Below are 25705 nucleotides of genomic sequence, written 5' to 3' on the forward strand. Positions count from 1 at the left end.
AGAATTTTTTTTTTCTTTTTTAAATCCGGTCTATTAAATTGAGTACAAAGTACTTGATTCTCATCTACATATATTTTAAAAAATGCACGTGAAAACTGCATGCTCTAAGAATAGATATGAGTTTAATATATAGAAGTTGGAGTCAGATTAATAGAAGTTTGAGAAAAACTTTGTCCATATTTTGTAGAATTTTGCAAGGTCATCTAATAATGATGTAAATATATAAGTTATTTTCATTTTATGGTGGAAAGACTATATATATATATATAAGTTCTCATTTTATATAGTCCTCCTTCTAACATTAATCTGGAATAGAAGTTCTTTTAACCAGTTAGGATAACAACTCTATCCATATAAGACAAAGGTCTAGTTCTAAGTTTGAGATTTTGGAGTAATGCTACAAGTCCCTCTTGTGTCTCTCTTGAGTCACTCCAAAAATGATTTGACTATTAAAATCACCATTGGACTTATGATTGATCATTACTGGGTTTTGATCAAATTATGATTTTAATAGCTACATCATTATTGGAGAGATTCAAGAGAGACACAAGAGAGACTTTTAGAATTACTCGAAATTTTGAAACAAAGATTGAGATCAACTTCCCTTATTTTCTTGAAACGGAGAAGATGCATGGCTTCCGGACTCTCACATATTTAAGCATTTATCTACAAGCTGTTTTTATCAATGTGTAATTAAGCAATAGCTATCACAAAAATTTGTTAGAATTATATTATGGGATTTGATTTTATAAGAGATTTATTTGTAATATTCTATAGTCAAACTTGATTGTATTCAAATATGATTTGATTTGATCTCGTTTACCATTTTGTATTCTCTCCGGTCTCCACTATCCTATAAATAATGATATTTTATAATAAAACCGTACCACATAAAATCTATTTTCTCTATTTCTCTGTCACCGTTCTATTTTAATTTCCATCGCCTTATGTTTTTCTTTAAAATTAATGTAAACTTGGAGATGAGATTTGTTTGGATTAATATAGGGGTCACCACCATCTACAGTTCATATACACCACGGCTAGCTAGCTACGTGCCATTCCCTTTTGTTTGAGTTATTTTCTTTCTTATTATTATTATTATTATTTTTGGACGTTGACTGCTATCTTGAAGCTTTGTTATGCATGATCAAAGGGTCTGAAATCCAAATATATACATAATTAGGAAAATTTTGCATATTTGATATGTACTTGTTGGCATTTTCTTTTCTAATGAATAAACTTGTCGGCATTTTAAATGATGTTGGAGATAAACTTGAGTTTATTGAATACTTTATATGCCTATGATATCACCCAGTGCTTTGCTCACCTGTTTTTGGGAGTCAAACTTATAAACACAACAGCAATATTCTGAAAGCTTTTAAGGGTCGGTTAATTAGGCTATGCGGAGTCTGTTTGTGTTTAACCTGGTTTATAATCAATTTCGTCGATGTTGGAAGTGCTACGGTTTAAATGAAATTTTTTATGAGTTCGACTTTAGGGTTTAGTACAAATGTAATTGACGCTTTCTGTATTGTTTCTCAAGAATAGTTTTTGTTGGTTATCTTGTGCGTGGCTTTAATATTTTTCTCCGTGATTCCGCTTATGAGTTATCTTATACGTGGCTTTGATCTTTTATCTTTAACAATAGTGAGACCATGCTGAAACTCTGTGGACATAACCTTTAGTGGTGAATGGGTTTAGCCCCCAATTTCGCATCAAAAACGCATTTTTAAACAAAATCATAGAAATTTATTATTTTGGAGTGTGTTAATTAAGTAAACAAAATGACAGGTAAGCAGTGCATTTTAAACATTGCATATATAATTTCATAAACGGAACCGCAATTTTAGAAGTTGAATTGCGATAATACTAACGCAATTAACTGAAAAAAGACTGAAGACACTGAAAGGCTATATATTACTGCATGCCTGGCTTTTATATAATGAATGAATAGAATATTGTCTCTCTTTCCTTCTTCCATTTCCATATATATCTACTCTCTCTTCACATCTAAAAAAAAAAACCCTAGCTAATACAAACAGAACTTTCTCTCTCTATATATATATATATATATATATAAAATAAAACAGTGAGGAGAAGCAAAATTGAATCAGAAGACTCGATCAGAAGCAAAACTCAATCATTTCACATTCTACGTCGGATCAGTCCATAGACAATCAATAGAGCCATCATAAGGGAATGATCCATATGAGGCTCCACCACCAAAGCCAAAACATCATCGCCCAACAGTACCCCAGAAGATGCCTGCTTTGGTTTTGCCTGCATCCACAAATCCGAACACAAGAACAAAAACATGTAAGCAACCTTTAATCTCATTCACATAACCTTAATTTCAAAACTAGAACAATAACAACCAACCGTTATATATATTACTGCCATATAACAGTTACGTCATCCCAATCCTATCACAGTCGTATATCAGTCTACTGAACCCACCAAACAACCTGAATATCTACAAATTAAGAAATCTACTCACCTCTGCAACAATATCTCCATCAATATTCACTATTCTAAATGCTGTTTTTCCAGCCAAACGAACTATCCAGAACTTGTCACAACCGACAGTAACTTGGAAACCTAAGTCTCCCTTGAGCAATATTCTATAGCACTTCTTAACTTGAAACCATGGCTTCTTTTCGTTTATATAAGAATCGTTGCATCTATATCCATCCCACCCTCCAAAAGCTAGAAGTTTCTGCAAAATAATTACAAAAAACAAAAACCAAATTTTCTTTTAATTAAGTCTTCATTTTTTTTTTTTTTTTTTCTGAGCAAATTAGTTGAAAATTCAGTAAGCAATTAATATACCTTCCGTCGTATAGTAAAAAGAACTTTGCCTTGGAGATCCATGAGATGAACTTCATTGCTACCTTTCTTGTCGTAGTTGTCGACACGATAAACAATATCACCATTTGTGTTGTAAACAGTGCACCCATTTGTCTGATAAACAAGAGATTTCATCCATACAGTAAATGATTCTCTCTTTGAAGTCATGTGGGGAGAAAAACTTGGAACTTGAGGGTACACTTTCGCCATTGATCAAAAGGAAGATACTTGGAAAAAAAAAAAAAAAAAAAAGTTTGGAATAATGGTACAGAAACCTGTCTGAGAGCTTGTTTATATACTCCACCATCCTTAATGGATATATAGAAACTAAGCATGGTGATTAATTAATATATATTTCTATTATTCTAGTAATTTAATTGGCTACATACGTAGCCTTTTCGTTGTTTAATTGGGTTTCTAGAATAGTGAAAGTGCACTAGCTAAATAACCTAGGAAGTGATTGGTTGCATTGGGTCAACTATGATTAACAAACGTTTTGGGCATGTCTGTTTAGGTATACATAGATACTTTTCAGTGTATTTTGCAAAGAGCAGTCTTCTATACATATTCCTTCTGAAAATGTATTATAAAAAATAAAAATAAAAAAAATAAAGTGCAGCCCCCCTTTATAAATGTGTTCTTTTTTAAACCTTTTATTGCATAGTTTTAAAATGTTGTGAAAGTCGGGCCCTTTGGGTGGGTAAAGGGTCTCCTAAAGGACAAAGGAAGCGCCCTGCAAGTCATATGAAGCTAGCTTCTATATATATTATACTTAACAGATCGAGATTGACAATTTTTTGCAATTAGGGAATAAAAGGGGCACACATTCCTTGTGCATTATTTTTATCCATAGTTGCTTTCAACCTTATCAAACCCTTTCTAATATGCTTATCTAATCATTCAATTATAATCATCAGTTGCTGGCCACCAAATTAATTAGGTCATAGGCTTACTTTTCATGAGTGTAAGCTGACATAGGTTTGGAAAGAACTAGTTTGCTGCAAGTTTATTCATTGGCTTACTTCCTTTGAAAAAATTATCATATCAGAGATCTCCTGTGCAAAAATTAATGGTGAAAGGTTACAAGATTGGAGAAGAATTCTAGTTACTTTTTTACTAGAGGGATGTTTCCGGTTAATTTTTGTAGAAAGATCTCCAATAATTTTTTCACCGCCGGCAAACCAAACTCATGATTCATAGTGATCACCTGCCATTCAAAACTAATGGGTGCAAATTGGTTTACTATGATCCAAATACCAACTATATAGACGAATTCATTCTGTAGAAGTTTATACTAAAATGAAATATGGAACCAAAAAAAAAAAGGCAGAAGTAGATAAAGAAAGAGACAAATTTGAGGTGGTTCGATCTTAGAGGCCAATGTCCATCATTCGAAGGTGTCGCATAAGACTACGCTTTGATTTTATTAACATGTTACATATAACCCTATTTATAAAGAAAGTAAGGTAAGCGAAAGGAAGCTAACTAAGAAATTAAAGGTAATCAAATCTTACCGAAGCTATCTATGATAAATACTATAGAAGAAAAATGAAATCAACACAATATGAAAAATATCCTCTATTTTAACACATTATTCCTTTTATCAAGCAAAACAGCAAATTTTATTTTATAATTTCTCTCTCTATATATATATGATACAATCCTATGTTTACCCTAGTTGTTTCTTTTCTTTTTTAGTATATATATGGATTACCTTTTGTCATGCAAATATGAGCACAGATTCTAGTCTCGTCATTGTGTCGAGGGTGCATTAAACTAACCAATGAATTCACAAGCCAATTAGTCTTAATATATAAAGTACGGCAACAAAAGAGACCTCTCATATATTGTTTTGTGCCATTATATAATTGTAGCATTGCTGACTAGCTGGCTGCATAGAGGGAGGAAATTAAGTCTATTAAATCACCATAATCTCTAAAGCATATTCTCCTTAGTAAACGAATCCTAACACGTGAATTATTTATAATTGAAACTGGAGATAAATGATGAAAACAAAGCTCAAAATCACCAACATCTCAAAAGCTTAAGTAGATTAATTTAATCATTTAATTAATATTATAAATTCCATTATTGTATCCTACAACTTGGGGGATGACTGCTTTGAAGAATCTTGTACATGCATGCCTTCAATTTTAGATATATATAGATAAGGATGAATGAGGTGATATATATGTATATTGTATTGTATTGAGAAAACCAAGTGGGGGCAGGAGAGTGACACAAACAACAGTGATCTTATTATGGAATATTAATATATACCCCAACTTGATACGCATTGCCAAAGTCGGGTACCTAACATGCAATTACACCACCTGCATCTCTGATGTGTAATCCCAGTAAAAATACAGTGATTTTGATGCAGATTTACCTAATGCAGCCTATCAAATGTATTCATTGTCACATAAATAATAAATGAAGTGGGGATTTTTATTTTTTGTTAATATTTTTTAAAGGAAGCTTATCCTGAAGGATGAAAGAGATCCCTTTCTTTTCCAGAAGTGGGGAAAAAAAAAAAAAGGATTCACCCACCCCCGGGCGGCAGCAGCAAGAAGAAGATGAAAGAATTCTATATGGACTATGGAGGCTGTAATAAAAGAGTATATTGTGCTTTCAATGGGAGCACAAAGAGTATAAAATTGTTTTAACTATGGAGGCTGCCTTTGTGCAAGTGCATGTTATCGGGGTATTATAACTTTTATTACGAGTTTTCTTATAAATTGACGTGAATTTAATTAGTTAGTGGTTAACTTGTTAATCCTATGTGTTAGTTCTTGTGTTGGCTTAATTCAGTTCCAAAATACAGAGGCTACGGTTCACGAGCTCAAACACTGATATAGAATGCTCAGAATCCAATCTCCACCGTTCATAATGTAGATTCATGTGTTATGAACGTCCCTGCAAAATTTCAGCTCAATCGGACCACAAACGCCCATCGATCGGGGCTGTTGATCAAGACTGGACAGCATTTCCAGAATGCTGTTTCACCCATGTCCGGACATGCCTTCCCCGGGTCCGGATCTCATTTCCAGAAACTCAAATTTTGCTCCGCAAAGCCGTGTCCAGACAGCCCATTAACATGTCCGGACACCCCGTAAGTTTGAGGCCCAAAAACGTGATTTTAAGTGGTTTAAGTCTAGGGTTTTGTCGGGGGTATATATACATCATTATAGAAGATAGAAGTACGAATTTTCACCCCCAGAGAGTTCGTCGGAGGCTGTGCTAAGAGAGATCATATGTGGTGAGCGTTAAATTAAATCTCTTAGAGTTTTAATTATTCCTTTGATAAATCTACGGTTGAGAAGTCTATCGGAAGGGTCCGGTAAAGGAGAATCACGTTGAAGAAGATTGTGAGCGCGGAAACGAGTTGTAGGCTTGTCGATCTTACAGAGCCAAGGTCTTGCAAAGGGTTGTAAGTGTTCCTAGTGTCTGTAATCTCTGGATAATCTTTTGATAGTGATTTCCTGGGTTTGGCTGCCCCGGAGAGGTTTTACTTTTAGATCGGTTTCTAAAAGGTTTCCTCTTCGTAACCAAAATATCTGTGTCTGCCTCTTTATTGCTTTATATATTTTGGGTGATTGAATTGTTTATTACTTCATAATATTAATTCCGCATAAATTGTGATAAACAAGTTTTTGGAGTCGGCATAGCGTTTTTCAATTGGTATCAGAGCGGGTTCACTCTGTTTGGATTAAATTCTTGAGTGAGATCTGTTGACTCATGTTTGCTATAAATACTTCTCAAGGGGAATATGATCTTATAAACTCCTTCAACAATTTGTTGGAAAAATTCACTCTTTTGAGACATTAATACACAAATTGTTTGGGGGAGTTTCAAGATCTTAAACATGTGAATGAATCTATTGTTACTAAATTGTCTGAATCACATGCTTTAATTGATTCTTTAAAATCTGAAAATTCTGTTTTAGGTTCTAAAGTTGATTTGTTAGAGAATAAATTAAAAGAGTCAGAAACTCAATTGGAAAAATTCTCTAGCAATTCCCTTGAGAATATGTTACATACTCAGAACTCTGATTGTGATAAATCTGAGTTAAGTTTTGATTGTCATGTTGCTTTGTCTTCTAACAATGATTATACTTCCGAGATAATATTTGTTAAATCAGAAAAAGTAGAAGACTCTGTGGTTAAAAGAAAAACAGCAGCTGCCTCGACCTCACAAGGTAAGAAAGTTAAGAAAATTCATATTGAATCTTGTGTATCTTATCCCAAATATAGAGTCGTCCATCCTCCTAGGAATCTACCTCCTAAAAGGTTTATCCCTACTTGTCATCATTGTGGAAAAGTTGGTCACATTCGACCCAACTGTTTTAAATTGAAACCTCATGTGCATAAAAATAAAAATTTTGTTTCTAGGAAAGATTATGAGGGTTTGGTAATGATGATGGGAGGTGTATCTAGAGTAGACAAGTTTGAAAATGTTCACGTCTCTACACCTTTATTGAATAAGGTTTGGGTTAGGAAGGATTATACCATTCACCCATTGAGGGGGAGTGGTAGTGATCTCACCTAAAGTTAGGTGAGTCAATAACATACCTAGGATTGATTGTTTTGCTTATTTTTGAATATCCTGGAGCGTGTTATTTTTCTTTGCTTTGCATTTTTTTTTTGTTTTTGCTTTATTGTTTATGCACTGCATTGTTTTTGTTGTTACACTTTCTGTATGAAGAGTATATACATGATTGTTTTGAGATTCATGTTTTGAGGCATATTCATAAAGGATTTTTCAAGAAATTCATATATCATGATCTTTGAAAAGCTTATAGATGAGATGTTGTGTGCGGACCACCAAGATTTTTGTCTACTTGCTAATCAAATGTTCAGGAATGTGTAATGTCTTGTGAAGACCTAGAAGTAATTATTAAACCAAATCATTATTTTGTAGTGGGACCTATAAGATGTGATGAAAGTTTAATGCTAAAGGACATTCATGTCTTGCCTGTTGTAATCTCAATTCAAGCATGTTGTTTTGTTTTGCATTGCATTTTTCTTTGTTTTGCATTTGTTTTTCTTTTGTGTGCATTTCTTTTGTGAAAAATTTCAAAAAGGCAAAAATATGTTACTTTGATTGTTTCCTTTTCTTTCTTTTGTCTTATGCAACTAGATAGTCCATTAATTTCTCATGTTGCGTTTTATGGATGTAATTCCTCACGTCTTGGAATGTTCTTAATATGCATGAGATGAAAATTTGTGTCAATGGACTTGTTTTTGTGGTTACCTAAAGCCTGAGCTTATGTGGTACATTTTGCCTATGCTTTATCTTTTGTGCACATTTAAGCTTAAATTGAGGTTTTGTTTCACTTTATTTGTGAGGTCTGTTAGGTAACCATATGAGGTTTTTGACTAGTAATATTTTTCAAATTGATCATATGCTAGTTGAACCTAGGGCTTAAAAATTCCTGCTTTCTCTGTTGTGATAAGCACCAAAAGTTTAATGACACTTTCTCAAAGAGAAAAATAAACAAAATAGTGAAACAAATAAAATCAAAAGATCATATTCCAAAAGGAATTTATTTCACTGTGTCAAACTTGTGCAAAATATTTTACAAAGAGAATTGTATAGGATGAGAGTGGCTAGGTCCTAGTATGATAAGGTTTGACTTTTGATTTGATATACTTGTCAAAACCTCATGGTGGTGAAACTTTCTCCTCATTTTGTAAATTGAAATTTTTTCTCTTTGGATGGCTTACCCACACACCACACAAGCATAGGTTGAATGAAACATTTTCTTGGCTTGGGTTAAGCAATATGAGTTTCTAGCCATTTCTAGTATCATGTATGTTTTGCATATTTGGAGCATGTTTGGGATATTCATTGTGCAATACATGAGTCATTAATGTGTTATCATTTGTGTTCATTTGACTTTTGAGGGGGAGAAACATGTTTCGCATTTTTTAGCTTCTTGTTGATTATTGAGTCATATGTTGAGGGGGAGTTTTTGGTGATGTGTGTTCATGATCTTGCATTCTACGTCATTTTTTTGTGATCATGAGTTTTATTTCTGTATTCCTGTTCCACATTTGCCTTAATATATTTTGTGAAGTGTTTCAGGAAATATGAAGACCTTTTGTCATTCTGTGACAAAAAGGGGGAGTAAATATGGGGAGATGATGGGATTGGCTCGGCATTTTGGTTTTGTCACTGAATTGCCAAAGGGGGAGTTTGTTAGTTCTTGTGTTGGCTTAATTCAGTTCCAAAATACAGAGGCTACTGTTTACGAGCTCAAACACTGATATAGAATGCTCAGAATCCAATCTCCACCGTTCATAATGTAGATTCATGTGTTATGAACGTCCCTGCAAAATTTCAGCTCAATCGGACCACAAACGCCCATCGATCGGGGCTGTTGATCAAGACTGGACAGCATTTCCAGAATGCTGTTTCACCCATGTCCGGACATGCCTTCCCCGGGTCCGGACCTCATTTCCAGAAACTCAAATTTTGCTCCGCAAAGCCGTGTCCGGACAGCCCATTAACATGTCCGGACACCCCGTAAGTTTGAGGCCCAAAAACGTGATTTTAAGTGGTTTAAGTCTAGGGTTTTGTCGGGGGTATATATACATCATTATAGAAGATAGAAGTACGAATTTTCACCCCCAGAGAGTTCGTCGGAGGCTGTGCTAAGAGAGATCATATGTGGTGAGCGTTAAATTAAATCTCTTAGAGTTTTAATTATTCCTTTGATAAATCTACGGTTGAGAAGTCTATCGGAAGGGTCCGGTAAAGGAGAATCACGTTAAAGAAGATTGTGAGCGCGGAGACGAGTTGTATGCTTGTCGATCTTACAGAGCCAAGGTCTTGCAAAGGGTTGTAAGTGTTCCTAGTGTCTGTAATCTCTGGATAATCTTTTGATAATGATTTCCTGGGTTTGGCTGCCCCAGAGAGGTTTTACTTTTAGATCGGTTTCTAAAAGGTTTCCTCTTCGTAACCAAAATATCTGTGTCTGCTTCTTTATTGCTTTATATATTTTGGGTGATTGAATTGTTTATTACTTCATAATATTAATTCCGCATAAATTGTGATAAACAAGTTTTTGGAGTCGGCATAGCGTTTTTCACTATGCTCTTAGTTGTTTAATTCAGTTTGTAAGAAGATTGTAATAAAAGTTGTAATACCTTAGATTGGCATTTGGGTCCATATTAGATTTTATAGCACCTAACATTGTATGTAGTGTCATATGATTTAAAAATTATAAATAATGTAAGAACATACCCGGCCAACATATATATACGCCGTTCAATGCTCCAAATCTAACGTAAACCGTGAAATGTGAAATGTGAAATGGAAAGGATCAATAGTTTTTCGGCCTTGGTCTATCAAGTTATCAACAAATAGTACTTAATGGTATATATATATATATTGAGTGAATATTGTTCAATGGGATTTGAATCCAGGTGTCCATCTATGTGGTAGACAATTATATCACCATGCATATAAATTGATACTTCGAAGTTATGATTATGAAACCGCTAATACTTTGAGAGAGTAAGTAAAATTCTCCATTTTTTCTATCTTTATGGGGATTCTTGTTATTTCAAGAAGAGTCTCTAATACCAAACTTCAATAGTGAAAACAACTTGAATTTTAGTGTTTAGAAAGGAGGAATAATTGATCTTTATGCCCTACCCAAATTATATTTTTTGAAAGGCAAAACAAAGGGTACAAACAGGGAGGGAACATGTTTAAATTTTTAACCAAGAGGGGTATATATATATGAATAAGAGCCTAAGTCTAATTTTAATAAGGTTAAACTTAATTTTTAGGTCAAAAAATACATACATTTAATTATATATAAATATTTGAAGAAAAATTTTATAACTATAAATATATACATATTTTTAATATTATTTTTGCGTTCGTGTATTATTGGTCCCCCAAAGTTCCCAACAAAAAGAAAACAAGAAAAGTAAAAAAAGAAAGAATTGAAAAATCCAAAATAGTACTGCATATAGCGACTGAAAATAATTCCATCGGATCAATTATCATAAAATATAATGCATATTCCCATGATTAGATCTCCTACACACTTTGCTGATCAGCATGGATTAAAGGTATTATTAAAAAAATCATTTATATATTAAAAAAATGAAAAGTTTAAGAGAAAAGAGAAGATTATTACTCACGATATTAAATTTAATGAGCATCCAATGAACAAGAAAACGTGTATTAATATTTTTGTCTTGCTTCGTGTGAAAAAACGGTCAGCAAACGTAATAAAAAAAAAAGAAAAAAGAAAAAGAAAAAAAGAAAAAAGAAACAGAGCTACAATATATATAATAAAAAGAAAAGGGATAGACCTCTATATCGTGCCTGCCTCCAAATTAAATTAATTAAAGAGGTTGTGTGGTTTAACAACGCTTTTTGAAGGATTTTTTTTTTTTATGTTTATGATGTGACTTAAAAGTGAAAGTAGTTTTAATTATTTGTTTTGTGAATATTTTATATTTGGAGCTGTTTGTTAATACTTTTATATTTTTTTTAAATTAAAAAAAATAATAATAATTCAAAAAGTGTTGGCAAACTAGACGGTTCATTTTTTTTGGATAGTACCTTTTCAATGATAATCCAAGAAGATGATATTTAATAATAAAGATATATAAAATAAATATAGTAGCGCAAGGCTTAATTTTAAAAAAATTATTTCAAAGTTGTATTATTGTTGAGCTTGGGCGTTGATCTGTCAACATATATATATGTAACTATCATATGCATTAAACAATGTCGAGTTTATTGACTTATTCTTTGAATAAATGTATAATCAAATATTTAGCAATAATTAAATAGATGTGTTGATCCATATTTGAATAATTCAGAACAGAATAATAATATAAAACTGTTGATCCAATATATCATATAGCTATACTTCGTTTGCAAGGGTATATATCTCTCCCCCCCCCCCCCCCTCCTTTTTTAAGCAAGATAAATATTATTATATAAAATATAAACAGTACATGGAGTACAAGAAATTAGTACAAAACCAACAAAAACAAAAGAAGGCCGGCCAAACACAGGCAGCCTGAACCATCCAATACAAACTATACATGCATGGCAAAGATGATGATGATGAAAAAAAAAAAAAAAACTAGAAATGGGCCAAAGCCCAGTCTAGTCACCTTAAAGCACTAGGATCAGCAAATGACATGTTGATTGTTGATTGTTGCTTCTTGTGTGTATTATAGGTAATTTATATATAGATGTATGCTTCTTGTCTATTTGCTACTCTATGCAAATAACATGTTGATTGTTGCATTAAATATTAACACACTGAAGATTCAATTAGACAATGAGGAACAATTCATATCACATGTTCTCTTTTGTGCAGTTGGGAACATTGTAAGGACATTTAACAAGCAATAATATATCCATATTGTTAGTTAAGGTTTATTGGCAACTATAAAATAGATACTTCCATATTTGAGAAATATTGTTGGCTTGATCTATGACAATGACCAATGACATATATAAGTTATAACACCTCGGTCTCATTGGGAAGATGAGAAGAAGCCCACATAGAGTGAGTAGTTTATAAAGATAGTTATGGGTACTAAGTCCCACATTGCCTAGTTACTAGGTGAAACTGAGTTTTATAATAAATTCTAGGGAAGCTCCAAATTGACTAGTCTTTTTAGAGTAATAGCGTAGATGTGGCTAGCGCTTTAAGATGGGGAGTTTGTAACACCCCGGTCCTATATTGGGAAGATGAGAAGAAGCCCACATAGAGTGGGTGTTTATAAAGATAATTATGGGTACTAAGTCCCACATTACCTAGTTATTATGTGAAATTGAGCTTTATAATCAATTCTAGGTAAGCTCCAAATTGGCTAGTCATTTTGAAGTAATAGCACAAATGTGGCTACCGCTTTTCCTTAGGTCGTTACATAAGTTATAGTGTTATTAGATATGTTGATTCTATTACGCTAGCTAGTTTTACTATCTTGGTTGTGTTATTACAGCCGACATTTGCTTTATGTTTATCACAAAGGTAGAGTATATGACAGCAACAGAAGTAGTATACAAGTACTACTATTGCGATATAATACAAACAAAAAAATGATTCTCTCATTGTTAGTGAGAGAAGCTCCTCCTTCTCTCTATGTAGAGAAAACACTACCTCATTCTTGTGAGGTTTTCTACTACCGTCAGTTACCTTCCCTCCTCCCCTCTCCCTTTATTTCCTCTTTGGCTGTAATTTTTTCCATGGTTTCCTTGTTTTTCTGTCGCCTGCCTGCATAATGTTTTTGCTCCATCTTCTGTTGTCCACCGCTCCGCTGCCCTAGGTTGTCTGCCTCCTTCCTTGTTTGGGCGCTCGCCACTCGCCGCTCACCGTCCTCCATGCTGCAGCCCGGACCTTCCTTGGTTCATAGATGGGTTCTTTTAAAACCCAATCTACTTTCCTCAGGCTAACCTACACGCACCACTCCACCATCACCACCGGCCTCCTAGCTCTCCACCTCCACCTTGCGATCCGTTGCCAGCACTACACGTGCCGGAGCGTGAGCTCCACGTGCTTGAGCATGGATCTCATGCACCAGCGCGTGTTCCCCACGCCTCGGACAATAGACTCCTCCGGCCGCTCCTCCACCCTCATCATTACTGTCACTGTTGGTTGTTTGGTTTTGTGTTACATTTCCGCTTGCTGTTTTTATTTTTTTGTTTTTTCCTTTCTTTCCATGTATTTCCTGTTATTTTGTTTGGGTTTTGTGAGTTTTAGTCTCCCTATGTATTTAGGGTTTAATTTTGTAGTGAAGACTAGTGCTTCTGGAGACAGTATTCCCTTTTCATCGGCTCCAGATTCGGATCTTATCAATGCCTTCCCTATATTGACTTCCTTCATGTGGTCGATGTTGTTCTGTGCTGGGGGTGCAGATGGGTTTGGACCTCATGGGTTTCTTTCACCTGTAATTAGGGCTTGTAAACCTCTTGAAGTTTATGACTCTTCATGCACTCTTTTTGCTGTTAAAACCGCTTTATGCGGTCCCTTGAAGAAGACCAGGCTAATTATTTGGCCCATTTCTTACTTTGTTTCGGTTCTTGCACTATTAATTTCTGTGTTTGGGTTTTTGTAGGAGAGCTCTCCCCTTTTCGGTATTTTGATCACTTGTAACCATTTCCTAACTTGATTTAAAAAAAAAAAAAAAAAAAAAAAAAAAACTACTATTGCGATATCCATAACGCAATACATTTGGCCAAAAATAAAATGTATAGTGAGATAACCAAACATATTGATGGCTTGATGTTGATTTTTTATTTTTATTTTTATTATTTAATTTTTTTTTTTTTTAGAGGTTATAAATGGTGCTAAAATCACCAGAATAAAATCTTCATTCATATATATTTTTTTACCAAGAGATTCAATCTTCACCCTAAAATGCAAAGAATGACAATTAATACATAAGAGTTCTTTTTTCCCTTCTATGTATATATGTTCTTCTCAGCTTTCATCACCTCTGCCGACCAAACAAAAATTGGTATTAAAAAATTTCATTACAAGTATATACGAGGAAAGAGGAAAATGGATGCCAAGTCAAAAGAAGTGCAAGCTAGCTAGCCTGATGGAGACATTCTTTGCAAGTCTTTGATAATTAAAGATTATTTACATTCTACGTTGAATTAATCCATACACTATCACAAGAGCAATGATAAGGGAATGATCAATATGAGGCACAACCTCCAAAGCAACCACGTCGTCTCCAAGCAGAACTCCAGAAGATGTACACTTTCGCTTTGCCTGCACAAAATCAAGTGCATCAGGGAAACAATTATTATTATTATTATTATTAATTTTTATCTTTATCAGATAAACTCTGAATACACGATGTATCGGTTGAGCAAGAACTTGAACAGCCGATCTTGTAATATTAACCAGACGAGTCAACCGTTTGAGCTAACCGTGGGGGCTTAAGGGAGGATTTGGCTGCTAAACTTCAAAGCAAATGAAATTTGGTATAAATATGAGGAAATTAAGAAATCAAAGCTCACCTCAGCAACAACATCCCCATCCACGTCTACTATCCTGAATGTTGCTTTGGCAGCCAATCTAACCATCCAATATTTGTCATACCCTACAGTAATCCCACAAGCTACATCTCCCCTAAGCATTCTGCAATACTTTTTGACTTGAAACCATGGCTTATCCTTGATTATGCTAGAGCTGCTCCATCTATAACCATCCCAACGTCCCCAAGCTTGTAATTTCTGCATAATATAGTCAAAAATTGAAAGACCCAAATTAAGGCAAATTTCGCTACTGTTTCAGAACAAAAAAATTAACAACAACCCAAAACATAAAACATTCTTAAAAACACATAAACAATTTTCATGTTTATATTACACGGTGATACTTTTTCAAACCAAAAACAAAAAATACCTTCAAAACACATTAACAAACATACAAATTTTGTCAAGTGGCGGAGTTGAGCGGGGGTAATATGCTACCTTCCGACGTATAGTGAAGATAACTTTTCCACGCAGATCCATGAGATGAACTTCATTGCTGCACTTCTTGTCATAGTTATCGACGCGATAAACGATCTCGCCCTTGGAATTAAAGACAGTGCAACCATATGAATGAAAGAGAAGGGATTTCATCCACACAGTGAATGTTTCTCCTGTTGGAGTCATGTAGGGAGAAGGCGATGGGGGTGTGGGGATATATGTTAGCCATTAATAGGAGCATAATTTGTGGGGTTTGGAGATCATGAGTTGGTCTAGAGAAGATTGTTTAAGTAATTCCCAGATATTTGGTGGGCGACTTCAACCCTTATAAAATAATTTAATATGACAGTTATGAAGGCAAATACAACGACTTTATTAAATCTGTTGGATTATTGGTTCATTTGAGCCTTGGCTACCACATCACTTTGTGGAGGAGCACTTACCCTATTTTGAAGCTTTCCAGCAAAGACAGATTGTTCCTTGCTAACTGAAGTTGGAAGGAGGACGGGTATCGATCGGGTACAATGTGGCTATCCATTGCATTATGAGAGGACACCCGAGTTTTACTCTCGGGATGCTCAAACACCTTTCCAAACAGGCTGGACCGAAATAACCTCCCGCTTGATGCTTCTCATTACACATTGTAATAGACAACCTAATTGCACGTGTTAGGAATAAATCCTATCATGGGTACCACTTAATCACATCTACATGAAAGATAATCCATGCAATTGATAGAGGAAAGTAAATCAGAAGCATCTCTTCATGGAAACACTACACTCAATACGATACTGAGAATCCCACTTAAATACTAAGTTGGTATGGATAATAACTGCATAATTTCTTCAAATAGAGCTTACAAATGACCCTAGAGCATGCTTTAGAGCATGTTTTAGGGTCATTTTATGATTGCGTTTTCTTAATTTCTTAATAACCTTAGAGTATGTTTGTGATTGCGTTTGAGAAATAGAGTTTTTAAGTAAAAAATATGTCTTTTGGCAAAATCTTAATAAGCTTTTGGCATTTTGGCCATTTTTAAGCTTTTTAGACTTTTAAAAACGCTTTCAATTTTTTTTACCAAACGGGTACCTTTTTTTTTTTTTTAAAAAAAAAAAAACAAAAAAAAAAACAAAATTTGTGTGTGTTAAACATACTTTTAAGCCCCTCAAACGCATAACCAAACATGCCATAAGTATCTTCAACTTTTTCTTTACAGATTTTAAGTTATAGAGAAGCACTTGGAAAGGTATCTTGAAGGCTTGTCGATGTCACGCCGAATATAAACATATTGCCTATAATTTTGTCCTTATACTCCAAAGGGGCCGGCTGCCTTATATTAAAATCAATTTTTGATTTTTTTACTCTATGTTTCTTGTAATCATTTGAAGAAACTAAATTAATGTGATAATAATATAAGTTCTCTCATCCAAATCCTTGAATATATATGTACACGTGAATCATACATAATGTACGTATGAGATCTCATCTAATATTAGAATTTCATTTATTAATTGATTTCTCTAACACTTTTACATGGAGGTGTCAATTAACAGTGTGAATATTGTAGTCATTGCACTAACTAAAATCACTTTTCCAAGAGAAATGTTATATATTACATATCTATTTCATAATTATTTTACAATTTTGACTTCACAGCTTCAACCAACTATATATATATATATAATTCAATGGTTAACCATATGCTGAGTAATTCTAAAAATACCTCTTGATATAATATCTTAAATTTGCCAAACCGACACATACAAAGAGTTATGATTCTTAAAATAATTATAAGCCCGTTCCAAGATGTATATCTTCTTGAAATGGATGCCTCGAATTTTCTAATATTACGAAAGAGTTATGATTCTTGTTTTGCTTATTTTGCGACCACCACACCCACCCTGCATCATTTTGCCACCCTTAAGGGTGGTTCAACGATCGACCACCCCCTTAATTATATTCTCTTTTATTATTTATTTTATTTGTTATTTATTTTTTTTTTTTTTGTAAGTTTTAAGTTTTTTTAGTTATACATTGTTTTACTTGTGGGCATTTTTGTGACTTCACAAAAAAATAGCGCATCCATACATGTCACGTGTGTGTTTTTCTGTCATATTTAACAACCGAAGGGGTTTTTGGCTACAATTGGTATTTAAAGGGGATTAAATGTGACCGTTAGTAGTTTGTGGGAGCAACGTATAAATGAATGGTAGTTGAAGGGGGTATGATTAATTAACCCCGGAAAAAAAAAAATTATGCAATTCATGTACACAGTATATATGTAGTGCTTGCCTAGAGAGAGAGAGAAAAAAAAAATGAACACAGTCGCGATTTTTAATTGGGGACTTAGGCATTAGCTAACAAATATGGCAGGCACCAACAAATTAGAGTTACTGAGTACTCTTGAATCTTTCCAACCCAAAAAGTGCTGAAAATGTTCATGAATCATGAGGACTGCCTACATTGCTGGGCTTCATGGCGCGCTACTGCCTTGTGCATGTGACATAAAATGCAACCAAGCATGCATGACCTTTTCATTTAAATATTGGGTCAACTTCAGTCCATTTCCAACTGAATGGGCCAATTCCACTTCTAGTATTCCACACCTAAACAATTATCTCAAGAAGTTCATAAAATCATGTGCCTGTAGACCCAACCTCTTTAATCTTCTAATAATCTAAACTCCTCCCCAATTCTTTATTAGAAATGACGTTCCATATTTAATTTCAAGTTTTAAATTAAATTTGAACCGTTCAAAAGACTACAACACATATGTTGTGGTTATTTTACAGCACCTAAGTCAAATCCTGTGCATTTTTATTTTGTGAAAGAATGCATGGTTAAATTCATGTTTTCTTTCTCATGGTTAAACGCTTGATATCCCTGATCAGTACAGTCTTCATGAGAAAGTCTAGTGGTAAAATGTTCAAATTTTACCCTTTACCTTCCACCATTTATATTCTCCATCTTCAATTATTTTAAGGAAGAAGGGCAAACATTCTTATATATATATATATATATATATATATATATATATATATATATATATATATAATCAATGACCAAAAACAAAAAGTAGAAAACTAAAAAAGGCCAACAAACAAGACAACCATTTTACATTCTTATCAAAGGCGACAAAACTCACCTTGTCTTTTCCATGAAACTGTCTGGGGATTTACTTCTGTAGGAATTTAAAATTTAAAATCAGCAGATCACTATTGCCAACTTTTTCGGAAAAAGCAAAATCTGGCCAATTATTAATGGTTTCATTTGACAAAAGAGTAACGTAGCTATCAAGTTTTAAATTTTATTTTCAAAAAGATGACTATAAATTCCACTTATCTGAGGAATCTCTATTAGTGCTTGACAATATTTAATCACTAATGAAAGCTTATTACAAATGCTATATATTTTGTTTTTGTATGATCTGGCCCTAAGGATCGCGTCCCTTGGCAGTGCTCGAGTACTTGTATATATATATATATATGATTTTTTTTTATTTTTTAAAAAAATAATTTTAACCCTTTGCCACATGAAACAGCAGGTTTAATGTGAATTTTAGTGTTAAACGTGAATGGTTTTTAAAAATTTGCTCCACTTTCGTTGTATATACATCGAGAAATAGGAAGAGTGTCCTGTATAGTTACTTAAGGGGCAAAGGGAAATACAGGATAAAACACAAAACAGTGGGTAATCCAAACAACAACCCGAAAAGCAATGGAGATACAAAGAAACAAAGTAACCGGCAAAAATTAGTCAAATAAATGATTCGGTTCATTAAGAGAACCAAAACAACTAGCCAAATGAAGATGATGGTGAAGTGCATTGATGGGCGGAGCTAACAAAAGATGCCATATTGAGTTTTGAAAAAGCCAGATCCGAAACCCTATGCAAATCCCGAAGGGGGGACATCTTGACAAGGTGACGGTGGCGGGGCTGAGGCTGTGATTTTCGAATCCTAACCCAAATTCTATAAGAGTTTCCAAATCCTCAAAATCAGGAATTGAAGAGGCCAAAGCATAAATAAAAGAGTTAATTTTAATTTTAATAAGGGTTAAGCCTAATTTTTAAGTCAAAAAACCTAGATCCAATGAAATTATAAGTTTACTAAATACTAATAGTTTAAATCATCCAAATCAATTAGAATTAGCCCATCGGTTTCCTAAATACTAATATGAAATGATTTAAACAACTAGAATTAGCCTTTTGGGTCAACACATGACACCCTCAAAACTCCCAACCAATGAGTAATGGTCATGTGGAGATCCTGGATCCTTTAGACTGATTAACATTAGAGGTAAAAAAGCGGTTACGGTTAACTATTATTAGCTAAAATTGCTAACCGTAACCGCCTAAGCAATGAACTGACGATTAGTAGTTAGTAACTCTAATTACTGCAAAATCGTTTTTTTAAAAAAAAAATTAAAAAAAAAAATTGAAAAAAAAAAACAAAAACAAAAACGATTTCGTTTTTATAATAATATGATAATATCATTTTATATTGGACATCATTTCTAAATTTTTATACATTTTTATATATATTTGAAATTTTAAACAAAAGCGACATCATTTCATATATATATATATATATATATATATATATAAAAGCCATTTTGAAAAACCTAAAACTCATAACTGTAACCGCATAAACTGTTAACGGTTTTTACTAACCGTCTTTAAAAATGTTAGTGATTAGTGCAGTTGGCGGTTAGCGAGCGGAATAACTGCCCGCCTTTTCACCCCTAATTAACCTTAGCAAACTCTAGTAGGACTGCAGTACTTACATGCATCCTGATTTACCTGATGATCACCTAAGTATTTTACTCTCGCCCAATACGAAACCCAAAGCTGCTTTACTTTGACTTCCTATATATTTCACAAACTTCTTCTAAACGATAAATCTCGGCATTTATTGATGCGAGAAGCAGTAGTTGAAAAACAATCGCCATTTTCTCTGACTAATTTGCACGAAGGCTGCGCCATTTTCTCTGCTATACAAGCGAATTAAAGAAAATATTATAGAATGTGCAGCTGGGTCCCGATGTTGCAGTGTTCTGGATTGGCTAGACATTTCTCCGGGACGACAAGGTTGAATATCAAGCGCCTTGCAGCCGCCATCCCCTTCTTTGTTATTCTCATCACCCTCACCTTTATTTCTTCTCTTCGGTTTGACCCTGTAAGTCTGATTACTACTTCTTTGCTTCATTGTTCGTGCTTAATTAATTCGGTCTGAAATTTTTTTTTTATTGATCTTTTTTTCAATCTTGCAGTCTAAGCTTTCTGCTGATAATTCAAGAAGAAACCTAACTATAATAGTCTCTGAAAAGCCTCAAACACCCACCAAGAAAGCTGAAATCCCTGCACTGAACTGTTCCATTGAAACGAATTGCCTGACAACCTTCAACCTCGATGGTGAAGTCGACCAATCATCAACACATGTATGTCCAGACTATTTCCGGTGGATCCATGAGGATCTACGGCCGTGGAAAGCCACAGGAATCAGTCGGGAGATGGTGGAGAAAGCCAAAAGAACGGCGCATTTCCGGCTACTGATTGTTAAGGGCAAGGCTTATGTTGAGAAGTACAAGAAGTCTATACAAACGAGGGACATGTTTACGATATGGGGGATTTTGCAGCTTCTCAAAAGGTACCCTGGTAGGGTTCCCGACTTGGAGCTGATGTTTGACTGCGACGACAAGCCGGTGATCCGATCAACTGAATGGAACACGACGAGTCCTCCGCCGTTGTTTCGATACTGTGGTGATAGGTGGACAAGGGATGTTGTTTTCCCTGATTGGTCCTTCTGGGGTTGGTAAGTTGATATATATATACTGGCTTAATTATAGATCTTTTGTGCTATTTTTCATGGTTTTTGATGTAAAATTAAGAATGGTAGTTATGGTAAATAGTAATTAAGGTCCATGCATGGTAGAATACACTAGCATGTACCTGAATCTAGCCTACTCGAGAAGTTGACGTGTGGGCCAGATTGGTCCCATGTTACAGCTAGGCTAGGTTTAAACGTGGGGGTATGCACCATTGCTACAGGTGCATGTCATAATTGATTGATTAGCTGGTCTATATATTGTTTCAACTTACACGTGACCTATAAGCCTATACAGCCGCCTACAAGAGATAAGGTTGGTTTGAATTGAAATATTTATCAATTTGTTAGTAATTTTGACATTATATTGTAAAATTGTTTGGTCATCTAATTGGATAAATAGGCTAAACTATTTCACGTATACTATCTAAATTTTTCTAAATTATTACAATTTGAATAGAAAATTGTAGGCATGCATATTTGCTTAGGACAATATGATAAAGTGTGAGACTCATTTTTTGGCCACTTGTTTAGGAAATTCTCATCGACTTTGGACAAGTGGGCTCTATACCACATGTTGTCAAAGATCTGTCTATCAAATTCAAGTAGCCATTGAATTTGTAGGACCCCGTATGGGTGATTTTTTAAAAAAATGTGTGAGAGAAGGACAAGTAGCATCATAATGGGACAAATTAGAGGGACCTAAATAACACAAATTTTTGTAATAGTAAAATTTTTGCACCAAAGTATTGGAATTGGCTCACTATGTATCCACTTTCTTGTAAAAACACCCATGTGACCATGTCGGTTCACAATTTTGATTAATGTTAATTTATTATTATTTTGAATTGTTGATTAAATGTTATTAACTTCAAGGCATTCATTCATTCATTCATATAGAGGGATAAATTACATTTGCTTATTCAATAAAGGAAATAAAAACAAGCAGACATATTTCTTCTTTACACTCCTTTATGAGGCTTGAATTTCATGATAAGAGTACTGTTTATAACAAGACTTTGACAAGGTTCTATGTGCTGTTTTATGTAGGGCTGAGATAAATATAAGGCCATGGGAAGGTTTGCTGAAGGAACTTCAACAAGGTAACAACAGGAGCAAATGGCTGAAAAGGGAACCATATGCTTACTGGAAGGGAAACCCTTCTGTAGCTGAAACCAGGAGAGACCTCCTTAAATGCAATCTCTCTGACACACACGACTGGAATGCTCGCTTATATATCCAGGTAATTTAGGAATTTTGCAATAGTTTGGCAATATCCTCTACAATTAGAGAGAGGCTGCTCATGGGGCTTTTTTTGTGTCTAGCTCGCAGGCCTCCTATTTAGGAAAATGATAAAATAGAGAGGAGTCAGTTAATTTTTTTTTTTTTTTTTTTTTTTCTCTGGAGGATCAAAATTGTCCAAATGAAAAATTAAAATGACAATTTTACCCACCTTAGCTCAATTGGCGGGAGACGATGCTTCGTGAAGTAGAAGTCATTAGTTTGAATTCCCTCCCTTTATGCGAACATGTCAAAAAATAAAAAATACTAATTAGATACTCTCAATTTCATTTCTCCTATTTATGGGATGTTGAAATTGCATGCAACCCCAATTATAGAGGATCCCAATAATCCTTTAGACGGGCAATTTTTTAGAAAAATATATGTATTAATTAACAAATGAGTACAATTTTTCAGGATTGGATCCTTGAGTCTCAGAAAGGATATAAGAAATCAGGTCTGGCAAGCCAATGCAAACACAGGTATATATATACTGTATATATATATATATATATATAAAAGCTGTAAGATTTAGTAAATCTAATCTTAATTATAAACTAATTAATTTTCTCTATATTCTTTGATAACCCACATAGATACAAGATCTATATTGAAGGATATGCATGGTCTGTGAGCGAGAAATACATTCTAGCCTGTGATTCTGTCACACTGCTTGTGAAACCAAAGTACTATGATTTCTTCACGAGAAGTCTACAGCCTCTGCATCACTACTGGCCAGTAAGGGACAACGGCAAGTGCAAATCCATCAAATTTGCTGTAGATTGGGGAAACAGTCACAAACAAAAAGTAAGCATCTCTAATTAACACAAATTTTTATTTGGAATAACAATATTTGTGTACCCAATATATCTATAAAGCTGGATGCATGGACTATATATGTAGGCGCAATCTATAGGAAAAGCAGCGAGTGACTTCATTCAACAAGAGCTAAAGATGGAGTATGTGTATGACTATATGTTCCACATGTTAACTGAATATGCTAGCCTCTTGAAATTCGAACCAAAAGTTCCAGAAGCAGCAGTGGAGCTATGCTATGAGACCATGGCCTGCGCTGCAAATGGGACTGCGAAGAAGTTCATGATGGAGTCCTTAGTGAAGGAACCTTATCTGACAGGCCCATGCATCATGCCTCCTCCTTTTGAACCCAAAGTTCTTGGAAATTTTTATAGGAGGAATGCCAATATAATAAGGCAAGTGGAGAAGTGGGAAAATAAGTATTGGGAAAGTGCAAATACTAAGAGTAAATCTTAGTCTTTTTTTCAGTGATTCATCTGAGATTTTTTTTTTTTTTTTTTCCCTTTTCAGTGGGAATTACTGATATATTAGACATGTTCTATTCTTCACAAAACTACGACAATAATAGATATTGTAACTGCAGAATTCTCTAAGAAATTTTAACATGAATGCTATTTGGTAGTCAGGGCAAGGACCAATCACAAACTCTTGTGATTGAGTTTTTTTTTTTTTCTTTTTCTCCTCCTTTTGTGAGGCTCTCCACCTCCTCTGTGAGGTTGTCCAAGGGAGGAGGAATGGATTTTTCTCCCGCACATTTTCCTCCCTTCCCCCCTTCCCTCCCTCCTCTAATATCCACCATGGCCGTCCCACTTTGTTGTCTCTTACCTTTTCTTAGTATTCCACTTGAAGATCATATCTCGGATTTTTCAAACCATATCGATCTTAGGCCTGTCTCCCCCGTAATTTGCCACTCCTCCACCTTCTCCAACCACTCCGCCTCTCCGCGCCACCTTTCATATTGTTGTTTGCCTCCCATGCACCCGCACATGGATCTCACGCGCAACTTGGTGGCAAATTCACTTAACTATTGCAGTTTTTTTTTTTTTTTTTTCCTATTGTTTTTCTGTTGTTATTTTTCAGTTTTTCTGATTAATTTTGTTATATTTTTGATAGTCTCTCTGTTTTCTTTTTAGTATTATCTTGTTATGGAGACTTTTACATCCGAAGATCGGTTCTTCTTGACAATGGATCATGTTCTGATTTCTGTAGTGCCAACCCGCCTCAACTGCCAAAGTGGTTGTTGTTGTTGTTACCAAGCAGTTTAATATTTAAAAATGTACGTTTTTAAAAGTGCACTCATTGTCTACGAATTGCTAATGCATATTTTTTTACGTTTTCAAGTAGCTTCATTTTTCTTTTTTTTTTTTTCTTTTTTTAGATTTTCAAAAAAAACTACTCCCAAAATAATATATTTTTTGTAATTTAGTTTAAAATCCTATTTTTAATTTGCAAAATTGCAATGTCAAAAGCACCTCCCCTGTCTCACAATCCTGGGATGAGTGACACTAAACAAATAAATGAGACAACCTATGATTAGCACTTTATGACATGGGTGCATGGTTCATCACTTCATTGGTTCAAAGAGCAATCACGTTTTATTAATTGAAATGTCAAAGGTGTTAGTTTATGTTTTTGGCACATTCGGTTTCCATGTAATTTGATGAAAATGATCACCCTGTTCAGACAGCCATAAGCAGTGTCCGGACAGCATTTCCAGAAAGCTGAACTTTGAAGAACTGTCCGGACAGCCAGAAGCAGTGTCTGGACAGCATTTCCAGAAAGCTGAACTTTGAAGACCTGTCCAGACAGCTAGAAGCAGTGTTCGGACAGCATTTCCAGAAAACTGATCTTGGGTTCTTTGAAGACCTGTTCGTACAGCCAAGAGTAGGGTCCAAACAACACTTCCAGAAAACCAAACTTGGTTTCTTCAAAGACCTATTCGGACAGCTATAAGCAGTGTCCGGACAGCATTTACAGAAGGCTAGATTTACATGGTCTGTCTGGACCTAGGGCTTGGCTGTCTGGACATTAGGGTTTTACGCGTAATGTAACCCTAGACATGTCCGGACACGTAGTTATCCCTGTCTGGACATGGCCGCTAAATTGTGTGCGAATCTCTCTTTAAATGATCTGTTTGCACGTCATTAGGTATGTATTCAGAGAGCGAATACTGTGAGCTAAGAGAGAGATATAGAGATATTGAACTAGAGCGTTTGAATCTCTCTTAGAGTAAAAGTGAGAAATCTCATTCTTGGTTGATTAAATACTTGAAGCCAATTGGAGTTCCGGTGAAGGAAATCATAGAAGAATTGTGCCAGATGTTCTGGAAAAGGCTACTGCGGTAGAAGTCAAGTGGGTCGCTTGTCTTATGCAAGGGAGTGTCAATTGCAAAGGGTTTGTAATTGTGAACTTCGTGTAATCCTTAGTCTTTTACACTAGAGTGATTTCCTGGGTTTGGCTGCTCCG

At 34.6% G+C, this 25705-nt stretch overlaps 2 protein-coding genes and 1 pseudogene across 2 annotated transcripts; 1 reads left to right on the forward strand and 2 right to left on the reverse strand.

Moving 5' to 3' along the window:
* Positions 1 to 2145: 2145 nt before the first annotated feature.
* LOC132176725 (protein LURP-one-related 4-like) lies at positions 2146 to 3057 on the reverse strand. Its single transcript, XM_059589009.2, has 3 exons — positions 2830 to 3057; positions 2498 to 2716; positions 2146 to 2280 (listed from the first exon to the last, which is right to left on the reverse strand). The coding sequence occupies exons 1-3, from the start codon at positions 3055 to 3057 to the stop codon at positions 2146 to 2148; spliced, it is 582 nt and encodes a 193-aa protein (XP_059444992.2).
* An 11419-nt stretch (positions 3058 to 14476) lies between these two features.
* Positions 14477 to 15547, reverse strand: LOC132173343 (protein LURP-one-related 4-like; annotated as a pseudogene).
* Positions 15548 to 20235: 4688 nt separating this feature from the next.
* Positions 20236 to 23831, forward strand: LOC132175394 (uncharacterized). The gene is made up of 6 exons (XM_059587336.2): positions 20236 to 20494; positions 20589 to 21130; positions 22193 to 22385; positions 22841 to 22905; positions 23020 to 23230; positions 23327 to 23831. Exons 1-6 carry the CDS (start codon positions 20342 to 20344, stop codon positions 23693 to 23695), a joined length of 1533 nt encoding a protein of 510 aa, XP_059443319.2. The 5' UTR covers positions 20236 to 20341; the 3' UTR covers positions 23696 to 23831.
* The last annotated feature ends 1874 nt before the right edge of the window (positions 23832 to 25705 follow it).

Source organism: Corylus avellana, chromosome 3 (genome assembly GCF_965113065.1).
Source record: "Corylus avellana chromosome 3, dhCorAvel1.hap1.2, whole genome shotgun sequence".
NCBI classification, from domain to species: domain Eukaryota; kingdom Viridiplantae; phylum Streptophyta; class Magnoliopsida; order Fagales; family Betulaceae; genus Corylus; species Corylus avellana.